Here is a 24,219-nt window from a genome sequence, read left to right as displayed (position 1 = left end):
CAAAAAACATTAGCTTCTCCTGATCCTTTAGACAGGAAGACTTTGCAGGAAGCTGTACATAACACTCAGCAAGTAAGCAATCACTAGGGCAGCTATGACAGGGGCAGTGATGCGTAGACATGCTTGGTTAAAAGATCAACCTCTACCAGATCATGTAAAAGCAAAACTTCTGGATGCACCTTTGGAAAAGAACAAGCTTTTTGGTGCAAATGCTAAGGATGTGTTAAAGACCATCGAAGAAAAAGCAAAATCAGTTCAAACTGTAAAGGATTTCCTCCAGGTTCAACCCCCCAGATTCAGTAGGAATTGGCCTTCAAAAAACTGGTCCTTTCCTAATCCAGAAAAGTTTCAAAGGGGTAAGAACAGACGTGGCCGAGGAAGAGGCCAATACAGAGGCCCTTACAGGGGACGACAATGGCAGCCAGGAAACCAAAGAAGTGACGCAGGGGTTTCACCTGCCCAACAACCACAAACTCAATGACTTTCCTCTACTACCGCCTACCAGGGAACAACTAGAAGCTCCCTTGGGAAATTATCTCTGTTTGCAGAAAACTGGCACAGACTGACAAAGGACAAATGGATTTTGGACATTATAGACCGAGGGTACAGGTTTCATTTTCATACCTTACCAAGAAAACAAGGCATGCCAAATCTACCACAACATCAAAGGGCAGAGGCTATCAAGCAAATCACTCTGCTGACTCGAATGAAAGCAATAGAAAGAGTTCCACAACAGGAACAAGAACAGGGGTTTTACTCAAGACTGTTCCTTGTTCCAAGAAAAGAATCTCAATGGAGACCAATACTGGACTTGTCCGCATTAAACACCTTTCTCATAGTACCAAAGTTCAAAATGCTGACTCTACAGCAACTCCTTCCCATACTGGGCAAGGAGTCGTGGCTGATTACTCTGGACCTCAAAGAGGCATACCTGCATGTCCCTATCAGACACAGCTGCAGAAGATACCTCAGATTTCTTGCAGGGCCAGAGCATTTTCAATTCTCAGCATTGCCATTTGGCTTATCTACTGCACCCAGAGTGTTTACAAAATGCCTGGCTTCAGTAATTGCTCATTGCAGGCTCCAGGGTATACAAAATTACCCATACCTGGACGACTACAAGCGGACGACAAATTGATGTTGACAAAAAACCTGGATTATGTCATACGATTACTTCAAGCTCTGGGATACACAGTCAACTTCCAAAAGTCAAGACTGCAGCCATCCCAGCAAATAATCTTCTTAGGAGCCAAACTAGACACAGCCTCTCAGATGGCTTACCTGACAGAAGACAAGCAAGAGAAGTTAACTCAGTACTTCAAAGGTTTAGCAAAACTCACCCAGATGACTGCAAGGAGATTCCTAGAGGCCCTGGGTTACATGGCATCCTGCATTTTACTGGTTCCTTTAGCAAAACTACTCAGTGGTACCTAAAAAGCATTTGGTCTCAACACAGCAACAACTTGGAGACAATCATACCACTCATTCCATGCCTACAAAAGGAATTCCTATGGTGGGCCTCGGTGAGCCAGGAAAACACAGGTATGTCATTCAAAAAACCACAGATAACACAGACCATGACTACAGACGCCTCAGACCTCTGATGGGGGGCGCACATGGAAGGCAGGTGTATACAAGGACAATGGTCTCCAAAGGAAACACATCTGCATATAAACCAAAAGGAAATGCTGGCAGTAATGCATGCTATCGAGGTTTTTCAAAACCAACTCCAGCAAGGCCACTTAATGATACGGACAGACAACACCACTGTGATGTGGTACATAAACAAGCAGGGGGGCACCCACTTTTACCCCCTTTGCAGACTGACAGTGCAGCTTTGGGAGAAATCACTGAGTCTAAACATCCAGTTACAATCCCAGTTTGTTCCAGGAAAAGACAATGTGTTGGCGGACAGCCTAAGCAGGAATTTCACAGATCCACACGAGTGGAGGTTACATCCGAAGGCTTTCAGACAACTCACTTCGACATGGGGCAAGCCAGAAGTGGACCTATTTGCCTCTCACCTCAATCATCTTCTACCAAAATTTTGCACAAGGACATACCATCCAAAGGCTTGGAAAATAGATGCCCTTTCATTCAACTGGAGCTCCCTAGCAATCTATGCATTCCCACCTCTGCCACTGATGACCTCAGTATTACTAAAGATCAAAGCAGAGAAGCCCAAGGGAATCATAATAGCTCCGGATTGGCCAAGACAACACTGGTACCCACTACTACGGAGCATATGTCACACCAGGAGGTGGGCCTTCCCTCAGTGGCCTCTACTTTTGACTCAACACAATTTCGAAACACTGCATCCAAACCTTCAGACACTGCAGCTAGCAGCCTGGGAGATCCCATAAATAACTTCAGCTTATCTCTCTCCAAGGAAGTTCAGCGGATACTAACAGAGGCTCGAAGACCATCCACCAGAAAGGTTTACTTAGCAAAGTGGAAAAGATTCAGCAATTGGAATACCAGCAAAGGACATGATGCATCATTACTGAACATCCCACTTATCTTGGAATATTTGGCAGATATGTTACAGAGCGGCCTCTCATATTCTTCAATAAAGATACATGCATCTGCTATTTCAGCTAGATACAACACTGATCCTCCTGTTTTCTCTCACCCCTTACTAAGACAATTCCTCAGGGGAATCAAGAACATTAAGCCACCAAGAAAGGCCCCAGTGCCAGTCTGGGACCTCAATTTTGTCTTAGAAAAACTGACTCTACCTCCTTTTGAGCCAGCAGCTTCAGTTGCCTTGCAATTTCTCTCATGGAAAACAGCTTTCCTGTTGGCAATTACCTCAGCAAGAAGGGTTTCGGAGCTACAGGCCCTAATGGCAATACCACCCTTTATTATTTTCCACAGAGACAGGGTTTCATTAAGGACCTACCCTACTTTTATGCCAAAGGTGGTATCTAGGGTTTCTCTAAATCAAGCCATTCATCTGCCTGCTTTCTTCCCCAATCCTGAGAATAGGGGGGAAAGACTTCTGCATACCTTGGACATTCATAGACAACTTCGATACTACCTGGACAGAACCAAGGCCAGTAGGAAGTCTGAACAGCTTTTTGTAGCTTACGCCCCTGCAGTCCAAGGAAAAGCAATTTCAAAACAGACTATTTCTAAATGGATTGGACATTGCATCAGATTCTGTTATTCCTTTCATGGAAAGACTGTTCCAGCCTATGTCAGACCACATTCCACCAGAGCTACAGCCACCTCTACAGCATTTTTAAGAGGGGTGCCTACAAAGGACATTCTAGAAGCTGCTACATGGAGCTCCGTGCATACATTCTCCAAACACTACAATCTCCCTCAATATTCGAGATCCAGAGCAGGCTTTGCTTCGGCAGTCCTGCAGGGTTTGATTGCCACACCATCTCTTTCCTAGAGCATACCTCCTCCCCCAGCTAAGCTATGGTATTCTACCCACATGTTATGACTGCAGTTGCATTCTTGAAGGACATAGTACAGTTTTGTACCTACCATAAATGTAGATGTCCGATAGACATGCAACTGCAGTCAGGTTTTCCCTCCCTCCATACCCCTCTATGCCTAGGGTCCACTCCTATCCCCCTTATTCTTAGCTGGGAATATCTATTATGGTGTATTTGTTTTATTGCTCATGTATTTGTTTGGAATCCTGTTTTTGTCTTCCAATTTGATTACAGCCTTCCTTGGAGGGCACCTGGCATCTGGGGCAAGAAACACTGAAGAAAATGGCGTCGGATGATGCTTATATACTCCAGCCGCTCTGACGTCGGAGAGAAATGCGACATCAGCCGACGTCGGACCCAGACTTTGGAATCCGGCCGACCGAGGGCTGCCTGAAGCAGGACAACCCACATGTTATGACTGCAGTTGCATGTCTATCGGACATCTACATTTATGGTAGGTACAAAACTGTACTTTTCTGGACATTGTCCACCTGTGGATACTCCTCAAGTGGATCTTTTTGCCACCCTTTTGAACAGACAACCTCCTCATTTTGTGCCAGAGTCCCACGTCCTCTGGTCTGGAATGTGGACCCCCCTGTCTTTCTCCTGGAAGGGAATGTTTCTTTATACTTTCCTCCCCTTCCCCTCATTCCAAAGGTCCTGTTCAAAATACAGTGGGATGCTCCCAAAGTCTTGCTAATGACTCCCCTTTGGCCCAGACAGCATTAGTTCCCTCCTCTTCTACATTTAGCCAAGGCTGTCATCACATGTTACCTCACAGGCTAGAACTACTCACACAAAACAATGGATCTTTCATCCATCCTCACCAGTCCACTCTTCATCTGACACTGTGGGTGATAGGATTTTGATTCCATACAGACACCTTTTTTTCTGAGGATGTGCTTAGGGTCCTGCAGGATTCCAGGAAGCTCACCAACTAGGAAATCCTACTTATCCAAATGGAAAATGTTTTCTGTTTGGTGTCTTTCTCGTAACCTGGATCCACTTTCTGTGGATGTTCCTTTAGTTCTAGCTTATTTGTGTAAACTGCTCAATCCTGGGTTGGTTTATTCTTCTATTAAGGCCCACTTGTCAGCTGTTTCTGCTTGTCTACTTTTATAACCTCCTTTAGCTTCTAGATTTGAGGCTAAACAGTTTCTTAAAGCCCTCCTTCATATTCGGTCTCCCAGGAAGCCTGTCCCTCCTCCCTGGGACCTTAATTTTGTTTTAGAAAATTTGACCAAGGCTCCTTTTGAGCCTGGAGCTTCAGCTTTCTTACAACATTGTTCTTGGAAGACTGTACTTTTGTTAGCCCTTACTTCTGCCAGACAGGTATCTGAGCTTCCAGACCTTATGGCATGTCCTCCTTTTTTAGTGTTCCATAAGATCAGGGTGTCCCTTCATACTAATCCTTATTTTATGCCCAAAGTGGTGAATGAGTTGTCTCAGTCTATTCATTTGCCCTCTTTTTTTCCCTTCTACGCAATCTGCTAGTGAGAAGGTGCAGCACACGTTGGATGTAAATAGACAACTCAGATTTTATTTCTTCTTGGATTTCTAAAGCCATTTCTTTTTATTATGCCTTCCGTGGCAGGAGCCTTTCTTCTTCTGTTTAGGCTAATTCTACTAGGGCTGTGGTTCTTTTTTTCAAGGTTTTGGATACTAGCTCTATTTTTGAGGCAGCTACCTGGACTTCTGTGCATGCATTTACCAAGCACTAAGTGTGGATGTGATATCCAGAGCAAGAGCTGACTTTGCTAGGGGCATTCTTCATGGGTTCCTAGAGAGCTCTGCTAGTCCATCCTCCTCTCTCTCCTTCCTGGCTTTTTGCACTCTCCCTGTTGTAAAGAATACTGCAACAGTAAAATGGAAGGACATAGTACAAGATCTTGCTGTAACGGTAGATGTCCTTCTCTTCACTGTCTGAGTATTCATTCCCTCCCTCCTTCCTGTGGTTTTTCTGTTCTCGATGTACTGGTTACCTCTTTTTTCCTTGGACTATTCCTACTGGGGCTCTCATTTCTAAGGATGGTACATCCAGACATCACCTTTATGCCCTACACTGTATGCGAGGAGCATACATGTGATGTACGGAGTACCTTAAAGCAACCTAAATGATTTGGTACACTGGTCTGATGTCGGGCCGCCCTTGGCAGGTGATTTCTATTGTGAAGAATACTGCAACAGTGAAGAAAAGGACATCTACCATTGTGGTAAGATCTTACACAACTGTACTTTCTCCTGTAACCGGGAGAACAGGAGAAAATAGATAACCAAGCAGAGGATTGGTTATGATGAAATTTCATCAGTTAACACATGTAAAACACACATACTCAGATCTGCTTTTATGTAGAGTACAGATCTGTCATATCTTTATGCTGCTTTAGTTGTCCAAGTAGTGCATATAAGTTTTTGTTGTTGATTTAGTAATTAAGTACAAGCTGCTGTGTTTTTTTTTTTTTTTTAAACTTGGTAGGTGTTGGAGTATAGCATAATATCACTGCAGTGCACACTAATGCAGAAGCCCTGCTCTGGCAGAAACAAACACCATACAGAGAAATGTCCCCAGTAGCCTTGGGTTTTGTTTACTTAGTAAAGGGTTTGGGGGACACAGCATCTTCACCATTTTCTTTTGATTACTTGTGAAGGCCAGATTTATGGTGAGGTATGAAATCTCTGTTTTAGGTCTGCTAGGTTCAGACCTTTGTGCTTTATGTTTAAGTGACTTGGACTGGTGTTACAGTACTGTGTAGAGGATAGGGATATAAAACAGTTACCATAGTAAGATAAGTTTCAGTAGCTTAGGTTTAAAAATTTCCCGTTATCATCTACACTGAAGAGTCATCAAGCCAAAATGGAGTTAAGGAATTGCCCAATTACACAAAGGTAGAAAGGTCACTGGTATTGTCTTTCAGCTGTCAGAGTTTGCATATTATCCTTGTACCTGCAGTTTGAAGTTTGTTGATATTGCTTAATAAAAGTGGTCATCAAAAACATTTGCTATTTCTCTGTAGGGCATTGTTTACTTTGCCTTACTTTATTTTTTTTAGTAGAATTCTGTCTACTGCCCACTGTGTTGCTTATGGGTCTATATTACTTTGTTGCATAGCAGTTCATCGAACATAAAACAGCATACGTTCACATCAGCGAATGTGTTACATAGAGAAGGGAGTTACTTGGACAACATTCCAACCATAACACAGTATATCAAACTAGCACAGGTGGCGGGCTGCGCCCACCACATCCTTCCTACTTATATATACTAACTCCAAGGATTGTACTACAATGGGGAAAAAGGCATTTCCTCGTGTTGGCCAAGTAACTCCTTTCCCTGTGTAACACCTTCGCGGATGTGAACATTCACTGTTTTAATGTTTGTTGAATAGCAGTTCGCTGAATTGCTATTTTGACGAAGTAATGTAGACCCATTGCTTATGTACTGTTTTCAGACAAACCCCCCCTTTTTGTATTATTCTTGGATGGCACACAGTTGTGTTGTTAACTTCTTTCTGTTTAAACTTTAGGATGGAAGAATGCCCAACTAGCACAGCAGCTGGAAGAAAGAGAACGCAAGATCAAACATCATCTGGACATTGCAGCCAAAGGTTGGTGTATTATCTCTGGTATGGCTATAGTAATATGTGGGAGAAATAACAGGGTAGCCATTTGTAATGATGTTCTTCGTGTTTCACTGTTGCATTCATTACATTTGGGTAATCCTGCTGGCAGGTTGCCCTCAGTCGGCCTGAATTCCAAAGTCCTGGGTCCTGCGTCGGCTGCTGTCGCCCCTTCCCTGATGTCAGGGGTATAAAAGATGCGGCCGAAACCATTTTCTTTAGTCTTTCTTGCTGCGCGGTGCCCGAAGCAGAAGCGGTTCGCAAGTGCCGGTTGGCCTACTCCTGAGATTTTCGTGTTTGAGTTTCAAATCCGAAGTCTTCAATAAAGTTATGTACCCCGATGGGGAAACTTTTTTCTTGCTCCAGACCGATGTCAGAAAAAGTTAATAATTGTATTTCCTGTGGTAAGCAAATACCCCATAAGGATTTTCATTCTTACTGTATTCCTTGCCTAGGCCCTGATCACAACGTTGCCGGTTGTCGGTTTTGTGCTAGATTTAACCAACGCACTATTAAGCGTCGGTATGACTTTGCTTTAAACTATTTTGGCCGCCTATTCAATTATCCAGAAATGTCATCGGATTGCCTTCCGACTACCGGAGTTCATAAAAAAATGCAAAGAAAAAGAGAGAGAGAGACAACCGAGGCCCAAAACCAATGACGAAGCTTCTCCCAAGCCAGTCGCCTGTTCTCATTGAGGCACTTTCACAGCCCCTGATGCCCGCTACTTTAGAGTCGTAGCCCGCTGCAGACTCCCACGTGGAGTCGGCCATGCAGCTGGAAACTCAAGGTATTGGAGCCTCGGATACTATTCCTTCAGATGGGTCCAGAGCCGCTGAGCAGGCACCGGCTTCTGAGGGTGTATTCAGACTTAAACATCTTTACATTAAACCGACTTAAGCTTCAAAGGCAAAGACTACAGCACCTCCTAAAGCAAGGAAACAAACTCAAGAGCCACGTGGTCAGGCCTCTATGCCCAAAAAACAGATGCTCAAAATGGCCAGACTTAATTACCTTGATCAGGGGTTCCCATCCCCCTCCTGATAAGAGGCCTAGGCAACAGACTGAGTATGAATCTTCAGATCAGGTTTCTATTTCTTCTGATCATGAATATTCTCTTCCCCCCTATGAGGATTCTGATGCTGAAGAATCTATTCCTTCAGCTTCTCCTCCAGAGGGACTATTCCTTAGGGGAAACCTTGCATACCATGAGGGAGCATTTCCACTGGGAGAGCCAAGATTTTTCAGAATCTAAAAAGAGGCTCAGGGATTTCCTTTTACTACCTCAACACAGGCCACTAGCCATTCTGCCTGTGCTGGACATTGTAGATGATGTGTTTTCGGAGTCTAGTCTTACCCCTGACTCCTTACCTTCAGCTCCTGTTAAGCCTGACAGATATTACTGACTCTCATAAATTCCTTTTTAAAAACCCTGCTGCAGACCCAGAAACTATTTCACATGGTCCCAAGGGAGTTAATGCTTCCGCTGCAAAAAAACCCTACCCCCTCTGCCAGGGATTCTAGGGCACTGGACAGATGGGGGGGAAAACAGGTATACACATCTGCTACCTTGGCTATAAGGGCCTTAAACTGTCAGTTTTATATGCTCAAATATCAGCAACATGTCATGGCATTGCTTAAACAGAAAATGTTGTTAAACTCTGAATGTGCAGAAAACCAGGAAATGCAGGATTTATTGCATGCAGCTGAACAAGTTGGAAAGCATACTTTGCAATGTGGTTTTGATTCTTTGGAGGCCTCCAGCAGGGCCGCAGTTACGGGTTCTGTCATTAGGAGGCATGCTTGATTAAAGGAACAAAATCTGCCTGATCATGTCAAAGTTAAATTATTAGATGCACCTTTACAGCATGATACTTTATTTGGTGTTAAAGAAAATGGAGGACAAAGCTAAATCTATGCAAACTGTCAAAGATTTTTTACAAGTACAACCACCTAGGTTTAGTAGACACTGGCCAACAAAGAATTGGTCCTTTGCTGTGTCAGACAGACCTCAAAGGGGCAGACCCAGATGCTCTAGAGGCAGATCCTAGATGCAAAGTTCATACAGTGCAAAGCAACGGGGTGCCTCTACCTCCAAAGTTGGAGAAGACAAATCTCAACCATACAGGAAACAGTCCCAATGACGTCCCCCTGTCTGCACCAAGCACTTATCTCCTAGCAGCACCCTTAGGGGGGAAATTAGCACTTTTTTCTCAAAATTGGCACATTATAACCTAGGACAAGTGGGTTCTAAACATAGTGTCAAAAGGCTACAAGTTCCATTTCCATACCCTGCCAAAGGAAAACGGATGGCCAGATCTGCCAAAAAATCAATGGGCAGAGGCGCAAAAACAAGTCTCATCCCTCATGGACATGGGGGCCATTCAACAAGTACCAGAGCAAGAGCAGGGACAAGGATTTTACTCAAGACTTTTCTTGGTACCCAGAAAGGACAAGGCCTGGAGGCCAATACTGGACCTATCTATTCTGAACACATTCCTGGATATACCAAAATTCAAGATGTTGACTTTGCAGCAGCTTCTGCCCATGCTGGGGAAGAACACTTGGCTTGTGACTTTAGACCTAAAAGAGGCATACCTGCATGTCCCAATCAGACAAATATGCAGAAGATACCTCAGATTCAAGGCTGGCTCAATGCATTACCAATTCTCTGCACTGCTCTTTGGCTTATCTACTGCGCCCAGGGTCTTTACAAAGTGCCTGGCACCAGTAATTGCATTTTGCAGATAAAGAGGAATACAAATATATCCTTACTTGGACAACTGTCTAATTCAAGAACAGAACAAGGACATTCTTCTACAGCATCTGGCGTTTGTGAAAAAACTTTTAACATGTCTTGGGTACACTGTCAACGAAAATAAATCAAAACTAGTACCCTCTCAAGAGATAATATTCCTGGGTGCAAGCTTAAATACAACTGCCCAGATGGCTTATCTCACGCTAGACAAACAAAGGCGACTGACTACCTACTTCAAAATGATGGCAACAAAGGCCCAGTTATCTGCAAGACGAATTCTGTAGGCTTTGGGCTTCATGGCATCCTGCATCCTACTAATTCCATATGCAAGACTGCATATGAGGAAACTACAATGATACCTAAAAAGTGTTTGGACTCAACACTGCCCCAGCCTGGAAACTATGATTACTCTCATTCCCTGCCTGCAACAGGAGTTTCGATGGAGGGCAAAGGCTTGTCACCAAAACAAGGGACAGCCATTCACATTACCCCCAGCCAGGCAGACACTAACAACGGATGCATCAGATTATGCCTGGGGGGCCCACATGGCAGGAAGATGCATTCAGGGCACATGGGACTCCAACCAAAGGCATCTACATATCAATCAAAAGGAGATGCTAGCTGTTCAAAATGCCCTGATAGCCTTCAAGGATCTACTTCATCCAGGACAACTACTGATAAAGACAGACAACACCACGGTCATGTGGTATGTAAACAAGCAGGGTGGCACACATTCTTACCCCCCTTTGCAGACTAGCCATGACTTTGTGGGACACAGCATTAACTTACCAAGTACATCTGCAGGCACAATTCCTGCCAGGAAGGAAAAATACTCTGGCAGACGAACTAAGCAGAAACCTCATGGATCCCCACGAGTGGCATCTGGATCCACAAGTCTTCAGCATGATAACAAGGAAATGGGGATGCCAGGACATGGATCTATTTGCCTCCCCCCATAACTACCAACTAAAAAGATTCTGCACAGGGACTCATCACAGACAAGCATGGAAAGTGGACGCCCTATCTTTCAGCAAAACTATCAGTATATGCCTTTCCCTCACTGCCTCTTCTCCCCAAGGTACTCCTAAATGTCAGACAGGAGAAACCAAAAATGATACTGATTGCCCCAGACTGGCCCCCCAGTACTGGTTTCCAATCCTAAAGAACTTGTCTCAATGCCCAGCTTGAACCTTACCTCAAATACCTAATCTACTGTCCCAGCAAAACAATCGGATCCTGCACAGCCAACTCAGAACTTTAAACCTGACAGCATGGCGAATAATGTCATACAAAACGCACCTCTCAGTAAAGCTGTGATGGATGTCATTTTGGAGGCCAGAAGGCCTAGCACTAGAAAATCCTATGCTGGAAAATGGGAGAGATTCTGTGCTTGGAGCCAGGCACAAGGAACCGATACAGCTGTGCCAAATATTTTTCAGATTTTACAATACTTAACTGAGATGCTGGACAAAGGCCTATCTTTTTCATCTATTAAAATTCATGCCTCTGCCATTTCGGCTCATTACAATACAGAGACACCAATCTTTTCTCATCCCTTATTAAAGCAGTACCTCAGAGGATCCAAAAATGTAAGGCCTGCAAGATCATCACCAATGCCTGCATGGGACCTCAACTACGTCTTGGAAAAACTCACCCTGCCTCTTTTTGAGCCAGCTGCTAATGCTGATATAAAGTTTTTATCTTGGAAAACAGCTCTGCTCCTAGCAATAACTTCTGCAAGATGAGTTTCAGAGCTACAGGCACTCATGGCTGTGGAACCTTTTATCATGTTTATCCAGACAGGGTCTCTCTGAGGACAAACCCAACATTTATGCCTAAGGTGGCGTCCAGTGTGGGTGTAACCAAATTATTCATCTGCCAACTTTTTATCCAAATCCACAGAACAAGGGAGAGAGAATTCTGCATCTTTGGATGTACACAGACAGCTTAGATTCTACTTGGACAAAACCAAGGTTTTCAGAAAGACTGAGCAATTACTAGTGGCATATGCTGCAGGATCACAAGGAAAGGCCATCTCTAAGACTATTTCAAAGTGGATAGGCCACTGCATTCGTTTCTGCTACTTACACCATGGCAAACCAGTGCCCAAGGGCATTAGGCCACATTCAACCAGAGCTGCAGCCACTTCAGCAGCCTTTCTCAGGGGAGTACCAACCAAGGACATTTTAGAGGCTGCTACTTGGAGTTCAGTGCACACCTTTACAAAGCACTATCATCTGCCACTCTACTCTAAATCCAGGGCAGGCTTTGCCACTGCAGTTCTGCAGGGCCTCATAGCTGCTCCTAATGCTGTTTAGCTCCAGCCTCCCATCCATAGCTTTGGGACTCTACCCAAATGTAATGACTGCAACAGTGAAACACGAAGAACATAGTATAGTTGTGTACACTTACCATAAATGTAGATGTTAGAGTGTATTCACTGTTGCAGTCCAGGTTACCCACCCGCCATCCCCCTTTCTTCTAATGGGAACCTATCTTTCCTTCTCTGATTTATACAACCTATGTGGTGTATTTGCTTGTAGATGAAGGTAAACTTTATATTGGTGCAGGTATTTATATATATATATATATATATATATATATATACACACACACACACACACACACACACACACACATTTTGGCTACCCTTTTAGGGGGCACCTGACATCTGGGGCAAGAAAAACTAAAGAAAATGGTGTCGGCCGCATCTTTTATACCCCTGACGACCTGACGTCAGGGAAGGGGCGACAGCAGCCGACACAGGACCCAGGACTTTGGAATTCAGGCTGACTGAGGGCAACCTGCCAGCAGGATTACCCAAATGTAATGACTGCAACAGTGAATACACTCGAACATCTACATTTATGGTAAGTGTACACAACTGTACTTTTTCAGTTAGCTGGGCAATGACAATTATAAGGTTGCGTGGTTGAAATACAGTAAATTAGTGACTGACACTATGAAGTGCGATCACAGGACAGCATGTAATATGAACATTGAACTTCACAACTGGTAAAACACATTTATGGTATTTTTGTAGAGAGGTCTGTCCCTCTTGTACTCCTCACACCTGCTGCTACATATACTGACTGTTGCATTGCTGTAAGGTGAATTCTCTAAGGTACTGCATTCTCAATATTTTTATTAAAATCACAGCAATAACTGAGCTCATTGAATAGTGCTAATCACTAATGTCTCACTTTTTTGCCAGGAATCCTGACAATGTGTATGTCTTTGAAAGTAAATGCTCTCAGCTACTAAAATAAAATCAGAAATTATTTTAAATTATGTAGAGTAATTTAGGAAATTAAATTGTTTGCTTTAGAAATTGGTAAATGTCATCAGTTGCTTGGTGGTAGGGCACCTCAAAGGGATAAGGGAATGAAAAGAAAGTTTCACTTTATATATCATAGTAAAACCTATAGTGGTGTTACAACGCAATTTTTTTTTTTTTTACATTACCAAATTGTCCCTTTTACCTGAGCTGTTTACTTAGTTAGCCTTCAGTCAGTTCTGTGCTGCATCATTTGTGCAAGCTTTTATCAGAGCCAGATTTTGACCTGCATTCTTACATAATTTAAAGAAGTTAACGCCCTGACAGTTTTATATATGTATATACGAAATACTACTGTTGTTCTAACCGTAACTTTGTCATTACTAGTTTGAATGATGGCTTAGAGTACTGTCAGCAGTATTTCTTTCCTGTTTGGAGAATCAGAAAAAAAGGATGTAGCCTGAGTTTTTTAAAAAATGAAGTTATTACATAGCAGTTTAAACAAATGTCTCTAGAACTATAAGTGTTAGAAAACTGTACATGGCAAACTCTTCAACACACAGTAATCTTTGCAGTGGTAGCATTCTTTCAGTTTTTGCTCTTAATCTGGATTTTATAAGCCCCAATAAACACATTAAATATTAAGTTCTGTAACGTTGTTTAAACGCATACTGCCAGCAGCATTTTCTTCATACAGCTGTTAGCTTTCACGTGAAGCTAAGCATTTCTGTGTTAATCCACTTGCTAAGGTATCTAGAGAAGTATGAAAATTATTACATTGCAAATAATATAGCAATAAGTGACGGCTGGGTGTGGTACATTGAAGATTTACCCATGGTTGGTGTGGTTTAATCTCAGTAATATTCTTCGATTAAATCGACAGTAGGTGACATCAAGAACTACACCCAAATTTCAAACATGCAATAGAAATTTCTAAGTATTAGAAGTTACTCAGAATGATGTCAGTGGTACTGATTAAATTATTAACGGAAAGTTATTGGAAAATAAATGAACCCATGGACTGAATCATGATTTAACCAACCTCCAAGGACTAGGATCCAGCACAGTGTTGGTCAAACAAAAATGAAACCATGTTCATGATAGTTGACACAGTTAAACACAGTCCATAAAGGTCAAGGCAGTCCATATGCTATATACTGTAATACACAGCAGAAATATCTTTGTGGGGGGGGGCATCTTGGTAACCTTGGATGTAAAGTCTTCATGGACTGAAGAAAAGCAGAAGGCTTATGAAATGGGCTGGGATACATACCCTTTCTGTCACTCAGTAGAATACTGCAACAGAGGTCTCACTGGACTGAACATTCTGAAGTTTCTCCTTTCTGTGTGCCGATTTAAGGACATCCTCACTAAGCTCATTATGAAACAGGTGAGTTTATCATTGTTTACATGCAAACCATTACTCCAGTCTGTGAATCATGCATAGTTCGTCACTGAGTCAGATCTCATTTCAGGCAGTCGTTATGGGATGCACACCTATAAAGGTGACACTATGTAGAACACTAATTATAGGTATATTTTGGATTGCAAATGGGATTTCTCTAGGAGATGATTCATTGTAGGTGTCAAAGAACCACAAATATTGTTAAGCAAATCACTACAGTGTGCCAACTCAGTATTAGGTAGCTGTATAGTGGGAGCCCAAGCTTGAAATTAAACAAGTAACTGCCATACCGAGAGAAAGGTTCCACCACAAGTCCATCAGTCTCAAGACCAAGATGGAAGACCAAGTCTGTATGATTAATGTATAGTAACAGTCGCCACCTAAGTTGAGCTGAAACTTTCTGAAAGAATTAGTGACTCCTTTGCAAGTACATTTGATTTGTTTTTGACACAGGCATTAATGTATGCAGTAGGTCAGCAAGGAAATTTGAGAAGTTTTACAGAAATGCTTCTGTAACTGTATGGGTAGTAAACCAGCAAATCTGCAGTTTAGTTCTGCACCTAGGACATACTTTTACATATGTTGGAATTTCCACTGCTCATTTGGGACACTTCAAGAATCAGAGAAAACCAGGTGCTTACACCGTCATCAGTGCTGTCTGGTCTGGGACTAGGAGTAACATGGAGACCTTGGAGAATGTGCACAGCTAGATAAAGTATAGGGCTGTCATCCATCCACATTGTTATGGTAAATGGCAGGTGAGCCACACACGCTAGATTAGGTACTGTTCCCAGCTTATTGTGAACTGACCTAGCATTAACAAGCACATCCCTAGGCATGGCTCTGGCATGACGTTTAGAGGGGAACAGGTATTTTTAAAGCTTGCATATGAAAATCTTACTCTTTGCATACTGCAGTAAAGCAGGGAGGACCCCTGTCCAGATTGCACATTGCCCTTGGATGTTTTCCAGTAATCCTAACATTTATAAGAACACCATTTCAAAACTTTGAAATATTGAGTATCTTGTATACCCTACCATTTGACTAGCAATGCTTGGTCTGTACAAGTCTGTGATAGTAAGTAACCAGTGCGTAGAGACTTTAAAGGCCAGAAAACAACCGTAAGGTTCCTTGGATAGGAGAGTGCCATAATGATAAAGACCTTTATATGCTGAAACTATCGGAAATGTAAGGATACTGTGTTGCTGCATACCACAAGTTGTGTGTCAGATCTGATTCATTGCATCTGTTTTGCAGTACATGGAGAATAGTATCTGTACAGAGGTGGACATAAATGTGAATTGCTGTGGCTTGGATGCCATATATTGGACAGAGTGTTGGACTGCTGATATTTTATGTGTATATTCCGCATGTCTGTTGATGGTCTACTGAGGGATGCCACTGTGCACACACAAGACTCTGTTATTTGACTTTTAATTTTGTGCGTGTGTGTGCTTGCTTTTGTTTGTATAAATTGGTTTCTGACATCCCATCTAAATGCCATAATTTCAAACAACTAATCATCAGTATCTAATGTTTGAAATTAAACATATCGAAAACAATGGGGAAAAACAACTTTATTTACCCCTCCCCCACTAACTCTGAAATCTCAACTACATTGGGAAGACAACGTTTTAGCTAATATTCGAAAATCTAGAGGGGAGAGGTACAGACCATACTTGGCAAAGCAGCAGGGTCTGTTGACCATGTCCTTCCATGCTAACAAGTGTTGCACACCCTTAGAATGATACCAGCAACTAGGCCAGATATTAAAATCTGTAATCTGTTCATTTTGTGGCATCATCCTTGAAGGTAAAATGCTGCTCAGTGCTACAGGTTAAACCAGCCTGAGACACATTGCAAGAGCTCCATGATGTCTGCCTTCATGTAGTCTACGGAAGTACGTAACAGGTCGTTTACACCCACATGGGCTATGACTGGGTCATACTGGTACTTGTGGTCTAATGACCTAAGTGTGTGTGTGTAATGTGGCAGAATCTGGCCCTTGATAAAAGGAATTAATCCATCTGTGGAAGCACCTCAAGCCGATCTGTTTGGCTCAATTCACAAGAGACAGTTAAACAAATTCTGTTTCAAGAATCTGTGCACAAAGGTCAGGAAGACCGAGGACTTTTCATTCCCAAGGATGAGAATGTCCCCATTTAACTTTTCACCCTTTCCTATGATAACCAGGTTTCTTATAAGGATTCAGCATTTAAAGAAGATTAACCTCAAATGAATGGAATTTGGCATTTGTTTCTCAATCCAATGCCCTACAAACCCCCTAAATATAAACCTTTACAACTTTCATCAGCTAATCGATACAATAACCAGACCATCTAAGGACAATTCCTCTGGAAGCACCCTAGACTGGATTCTGGTATCACAACCACACCTTATCTCCAGTAGCGGTACACTCCTTGACTCCTTCAGTGACCACTTTCCTACTTTCGCTCACTGTCACTCTCCATCCCTACAACTGCCACATACCACCATCTCTGTACGCTCCTTAAAAAACTTTAACCCCAACACCTTCTCAGGCTTACTTAAACAATTTCACTGGAGTCCCCTAAATACACTTCCCCTAGATGAAGCTGTCACCTACTTTAATACATCATTTCTAAACCTTCTAGACACCCTGGCCCCCCTAAAAATGAAAAGAATTAAGAGCAAAACTATCCCATGGTTAACTAAAAATACCTTAGCTGTCATGCGCCTCCGTGATAAACCCTTGAAAAACCACTATAAACACAAAACCCCAGCCACCCTAAATGAATACAAAATACTCCGCAACAAAGTTAAAAAACTTATCACTTCCGACCGCAAATCCTACTATATCGCCCTCCAAAACAATCGCAAGACCATCCCAAAAAAATTCTGGGACAGTGTCTCCTCCCACTTCAACCCTGGCAAAAAAGAAAATCTACACCCTGATCACAATATTTCTGATACCGTCCTAGCCTCCCAATTTAACAACTTCACTGACTCCATATCTAAACTAACATCATCATTCACAAACAACTCCACTCACCCACCAAAAATTCCCACCACCTCTTCCTCCTCAGATTCTTCCTCCTCCCACATCCCTCTCTTCTCTCTCAAACCCATACCTGTATCTATCATAAAAAAACTCCTTCTCAAATTAAAACTTTGCTCTAATGCCCCTGATAACATCCCTTCCTACTTCCTAAAGACAGCTGCTGATCCCATCGCCTTCCCTATCTGTATACTTATAAACAGGTCAATCCAAGAAGGTTATGTACCCCAAATCTGGAAAAAAGCCTACATTATTCCCCTCCACAAAGGAGGTAACAATAATAATGTTTCCAACTTTAGACCTATAGCCATCTTATCTCCCATCTCCAAACTACTTGAAAAATGCATTCACATACAACTACTACCATACCTCACCAACAGCCACCTACTAACCCCAACACAACATGGTTTCAGACCCAGTCACAGCACCTCTACTGCACTACTCTCCTTCCTCGAAACTGTAAATAAAGCCAGAGATTTTAACCACATTGTCTCCACCCTCCTCCTAGACCTATCTAAGGCATTCAATACCATCTCCCACTCCCTACTCCTGACCAAACTGTCTGACCTACATCTTTCATCCTCCTGTATCAACTGGTTTACCAGTTACCTTTCCAACAGGCAACAGTCTGTTAAATGGAAGAAAACTACCTCCTCATTCCTCAACACAGTCACTGGTGTACCCCAAGGTTCCATATTAGGGCCCCTACTGTTCAACATCTTCATTAACGACTTCCACCACAATATCCCAAATGCTAAAATAGTCCAATATGCAGACGATTCTACAATTATCTGTGCTGCAAACTCCATTCCCTCCCTTATAAAACTAACTCAAGATGCCTTCTCAACTGAAAAATGGATACATGATAACCACCTAGCTCTAAATCCATCAAAAACCAAACTCATGATATTCACCCCATCCAAAAGCATAACTATCGACATAAATTCTTTCCTTATAACCAGTCACAACAACACATCCCTAGAAGTCGTTTCCAGTGCTAAACTGTTAGGAGCTCTCATTGATAATCAGTTTAATTTTGATTCCCACATACAAACAAACATTAAAAAAACACACCACAAACTTGGTATGTTCTATCGCCATATTCACTTCCTCTCTCCATCCACTAGATTCCTCCTCTCTACCACATATCTAATCCCTTCTCTCCTTTATGGGGTCCCACTCTTAACCAACCTAAAATCCTCTACCAAAACAAAACTCTCCTCCTGCTACAAAAAAATCGCCAAATTCACCACTGGCCATAGATCCTCCTCCCATCACTGCACTGCCCTCCACAAACTAAACTGGCTAGAGCTCCCAAACTACCTTACCTACATTCAACTAACTCATGCTCATAAGCTCATTTTCAAGCCCTCACTCTGTCCCTCACTCACCTCAACCTTCACCATGCACCAACCTAACAGACCCCTAAGAACCAGCACTCAGAACCTAATTGAACTCCACAAACCTGCCCGTCCAGCAGACAAACTCTTACTCTCTTTTTCCCTTGCCTGTCTCTGGAACTCACTCCCACCTCATATCTGCAGCTCCAGCAACCTTCCCATCTTCAAAACTCTCCTCCACTCACATTTATCATCTCTCTGGGAATGCTCATGTTCCCATCCTGCATAACATCCCCAGCTACTACCTTACCTTCCCCAGTCTACAATCACATTCCCTGTGGGAACACACACATTGTAAATAACCTCTTAAGTTAATATCTTCTGCATATACATACTAACTATTGCCTTCATTTAACATTCCTTAATAAAAAAAAAAAAAAAAATTGTAAATTCATATGAATTGTCACTATGCTTCACATTCCAGCTGTATTAACATTTTCACATGCTTATATGTACTCTTCTATTCACTTTTACAAACTATTACACTATTGTATTGTATTTTTTACTTTATTTTATTTTTACCTGATAATATGCAGTTGTATTGCATTTTTTACTTTTTACTTTATTTTATATTTTTATCTGTTATTGTATCTATGGAGCTTTTCTCCCCAGGACTCCATTGAAAATGGGTTCACTTGGCCCAATGGACCATCCTGGCAAACAAACTTCAAATAAATAATAAATAAATAAATAATATTTTCAAATGAAGTAAGCAAACACTTTGGCATGTGAGCTTGACAATTAACAATTCTGGAAACAAGAGTGCCAGAAGAATGCACCCAGCTCTATCAGAAACTTTCCCATCCTTGTCAGAGGGAGAGGAACTACCATCTACTAAATATTTAGCTGCAGAAGGATTTGACAAGTAAATCACAATAGGCTTAGATCTAGGATTAGGAAAAAAGTGTTTGTAAGACTGAGAAACCTTGTACAGTCTATGTGCTGCAGGCTGGCTGGCAGATAGTTTGAAGATTGCAATAAAAACATCCTCCAAAATTGGTAGTACAGAAGGAAACAGCAGTAGGAGGCTACATTTATTCCAGTTGTACTAAGTCTTATTTTTTAAAGAAAAGGGGATATCATTTTGTTCCCACTGAAACTATTGATTAATTCTAGACACGGTTTCAGAAAAGGAAAAGATCTTCATAGTGACAGTCAAAAGAAATACTGTCCTCAGAATCAGAATCTGTTGCCTCAGGAGAAGTAACTGAATTTGTTCCCTCCATTTCCATTCATCACATTGGGAATTTTCAGAAACAGAATAATTTACTTTTTCTCTTACCATTAGAACTAGAATGTGAATAGGTGAGTTTGAACTAAGCTCTGAGTTAAGCTCAGTAAATCTTCCCTGTCTACAGTAACAGAGACGGGAATATAAATGTTTAACTTTCTGCTTCTTTTTACAAGGAATATCTGTAGAAGCAGCCCATCTCATGTCAAGGGACATTATTCTGGGAAATGGCATGCCTGCACCTTCCTCTGAGACCAACAAGAGTTGTTCTTCTGTGCCTGCAGAAGACAACTCTCAGCAGCTGCAGAGGATGTCTAACCCCCCAATCCATGGTGGCTGAAGTGAATATATTGGAGGAAACCATGGAAAAAGATAAGTAGTCTAAGGATCCTGAAATGGTCATTGCAAGTTCTCCCATCTGCAGTTGAGGCAAAGCAGCAACATGCTGAACTGGGCTCTCTAGTAACTTTCTTTTCTTGTATCTGGAGGAAGTAAGATACAAGGAAACCGGTATTCAGTTCTGTGATTAAACTGAGAAGAGAAGCCTGAAATGCAGTAGCAGTAGTCTGTAAAAGGGAAGTGCCAAAAAGTAGTCGTTTTTTTCTAAAATTGTACAGCAACATGCATTTACCCTAGTCCCCCCAAAAAACATCTACAAATTATTACTAAAACGTTGAATGCACTAGTTAAAAAGGGAAGTTTACATGTCAAATAATACAAACACAGTAATTTAACTGACAAGAGTGTCTTGTGACAGTCCCCAAAATGGTAAAACCTAGCAATAATTAAATGTTTTACAAAAGTATTGTTTTTCTCAGAAAAAAAAACAAATGTGGAAGATTTTTCCCCATTGGGACGATATCTGCCTTGCAATGGAGATACAGTAGTTGACCATAAATTCTCAAAAGCCCGCAAGAGGAGCAGTGTTCAGTAGCAGTAAACCTCTCCCATGGCTGTTTGAGTCATCAACAGTCAGGGTACACTGAAAGAGCCCAGAAGTTTTGGAAGCTGGCTAGATGTTGTGTCCTGTGCAGGATATAACTCTGTATAACTTAGTCTACTGTAGCAGTGATCTGTAGATGTTCCAAGAGATCACTGTTGCAGTAGGAACACCCTCCCTCCATCCCCCTTCTTTTGTTGTGCTTTATCAGGGTATGGATATTTTCCCATTACCTTTCTCCTAGCGCATACTTAGCTGGCAGGGTTTTACCCTCCTTTACTTTTTGTCAAGAGAGCTCTGAAGGTGTAGTTCCCTGTTTACTGTATTTATACCATTCTCATTGAGCTGTCTGGTAGTTAGCGAGTGTGAAAGGTGCCCTAAAGGTTTGGAAGTTGGCTGGCTGTCCTTTCCTTGGCAGGATATGACCCATATAGCTAAGGCTGCTGCAGCAGTGATCTATATTAATATTTAATGTTATGGTAAGTTTACTTACACAGCTATACTTTCCAGATCAGTATGTAATGGTGGCAAAGTCTTGAGCATCCAACAGGATCACCACCATTAGTGATATTTGGAATCTGTTGCAGATTCCCAGTTTAGGTGGTTATTACAGAGGAAGCTTGCTTTGTAGGTTGTATTGGTCCTGTTTTGTTTATCTCTCCTTTTCCAGTGATTACCAGGGTGCCTCACAGGTTTGTGATGAATAGCACAAGAATAATGTTAGACAATTCTGGCCCAGGTGGCATTGTTCCGTGTGTTTGCTGAAGCTGGAGAAAGGCAGAAGAATAGAACTAGATCCGTCATCCAGCCAATATTTGTTCAGGTTTTGTGTCTTATCAGGGCATGATACAAACACATCAGTTGTGGCCCAGGTGGCATTGTTCCATGTGTTAGCAGAAGCTGGAGAAAGGCAGAAGAATAGAACTAGATCCGTCATCCAGCCAATATTTGTTCAGGTTTTGTGTCTTATCAGGGTATGATACAAACACATTAGTTGTCTAGGTTGGCATGTCAAGGGCATGATATGATAAAGTAGTTGACTGGAGGAGCAAGTCAAGAGCAAATTTTGTTTTAAATTGATATACTTCATGTTTACAGAAAGTATCACAGCAGATGATAAACACTGCAGCATTCCCACACATGCCCACATAGCTAGTAGTTTACTGTCTTTCCGTATTGACAGAAATCATTGTGCTTATGATTTTGTTAATATTTATCAGTTACAGCAGACATATTTTTACAAACATTATTATTCATAATTTATAATCTGGCGTTATTAATAAAGAATAACATCAGGAAGCATGCGCGAAGCTGGATGAATAGAATTACATTTTAGCCAGATTAGTAGATACAACTGATGTTAATACTCAAGCAGCAAAGAATAAAGAGAAAATTGCGTCCTAACACTCTAAAAGCTCTTCCTTTGAGTTTGCTGCATCTTTGTACATATGTGACCTCTGTGTCAGTCATTCATCAGGTGGCTTACACTCCTTTGATGCTGAAAAATCAGAAGTCCATGATTTTTATTCCCACCTCAGGCGCTTGGATTCATTTTTTCATTAGTGTGCTGTACTTTAGTATGCTGTTCTTTGGAAGAGACATCAGCCTGAGGTTTCATCATGAATGAAAAAAAACTCCTACAGCACTTGTTTAAAAGAGAAGAGGCACTTTATTTTATTTACACACATACATATTTATACAGCAACCATTACTTTCATCTTAATGGAATTCAACCCCACTTGTTTTGCCACATCTAGAGTCTTATTCTTATAATTGCAGTTGCCCATTTAAATAAAAAAAAAAAAAAATTCCTCTGTTCTAGCTTTCCAGATTTTGCCTTCAAGTAGTTGGCCCATTTAGCTCTGGCAGAATTAGAGCTGGGTATTCTTAGGCTAGGTGAAAGCCCTGTGGCACATTTTTTTCTGCCCTGGATCCCCAGTCTGCCCTCTAATCTCTGATGAGATTTCGGTGGAAGGGAGTGAGCCAGCTACCTGGTCCTGGATTGAGGCTTGTTCTCTTCCATTTGGAGAACCCCCACCTCCCTTGATGGCTTCTCCAAACACAGAGTTGCTACCAATAAATTGGGAATCATATCTCTGCTCGCTAGTTTCTTCATGGCTGCTAAGTGTGAATGCACTATGGTAGTGCAAGCTCAGTCAGCTAAGAACTGCAGTGGATAAACACTAGGTGTTACAGGTGTGACAAGCCAGGGCCACTTCCCTCACTATGTATGGGGAAGCCTGCAGGAGCCAATCACTCCCATCCCCACCAGACCAGCTCCTATAGGCACCCAAGCATCTTGTTGAACTAATATCCTCTGTGATTTACATCTGTACTCCACTAAACTAGTCGGATTTCCACTTCTTTTACTGCCAGCTTGCACAGTTTATATCCCGAGTCTAACATGTCATTAAAGAACCATCAAACAACGAATAATGAACCAACCACAGGATCTGGGATGCTGCAACAATTTATTCTTATCCTGTACCTCGGCTAAATGCCTTCAAAGGAATCCTTTGAAGGTATTTAGCCAAGGTACCGGAGAAGAATAAATTGTTGCAGCATCCCAGATCCTGTGGTTGGTTCATTATTCTAACATGTCATTGGCATTTCATTTGTTTGATGCCTAACTCATTGAAACCTTCAAAGTGATGTCCTTCAAGGATGCATCTGCAGTCCTAACAAATGGGTTGTCCTGTCGTCAGGCAGCCCTTCGGTCGGCCGGATTCCAAAGTCTGGGTCTGGCCTCGGCTGGTGTCGCACTTCACCCGACGTCATCTCTGCTGGTCTTCGGGTATAAAGGCATCAGCCGACGCCATTTTCCTCAGTCTTTCTTGCCGCGTGGCGCCCGAAGCAGAAGCTGTTCGCAAGTGCCGGTCGGTCAGATCCAGAGGTTAATATTACCGAATACTACTTTGAAGACTTCTAAAAGCTAAGTACCCCGTTGGGGACTCTTTCTTGCCTCAGCCGATGTCAGAAAAAGTAAATAACTGTTTAACTTGTGGGAAACAAATACCTCATAAAGATTTCCACTCTTACTGCTTACCTTGTTTAGGCCCAGACCACGACGTAGCAGCTTGTTTAGCCTGTGCTTCCTTCAACCGA

The 24,219-nt window shown here is 42.1% G+C and overlaps 1 protein-coding gene across 2 annotated transcripts in view; it reads left to right on the top strand.

Annotated features, from left to right (window-relative positions):
- Positions 1-24,219, top strand: part of OXA1L (OXA1L mitochondrial inner membrane protein) — a 634,732-nt gene that overhangs the window by 463,979 nt on the left and 146,534 nt on the right. For both annotated transcript variants that reach the window (XM_044058379.1, XM_044058378.1), the window contains one exon: positions 6,974-7,054. In XM_044058379.1, coding sequence (XP_043914314.1) covers positions 6,974-7,054 — 81 coding nt within the window. The remainder of the gene's footprint in view (positions 1-6,973; positions 7,055-24,219) is intronic.

Source organism: Protopterus annectens, chromosome 16.part0, assembly GCF_019279795.1.
Source record: "Protopterus annectens isolate FY-2018-M chromosome 16.part0, PAN1.0, whole genome shotgun sequence".
NCBI lineage: Eukaryota > Metazoa > Chordata > Ceratodontiformes > Protopteridae > Protopterus > Protopterus annectens.
This window is presented reverse-complemented; position numbering and strand designations above follow the sequence as displayed.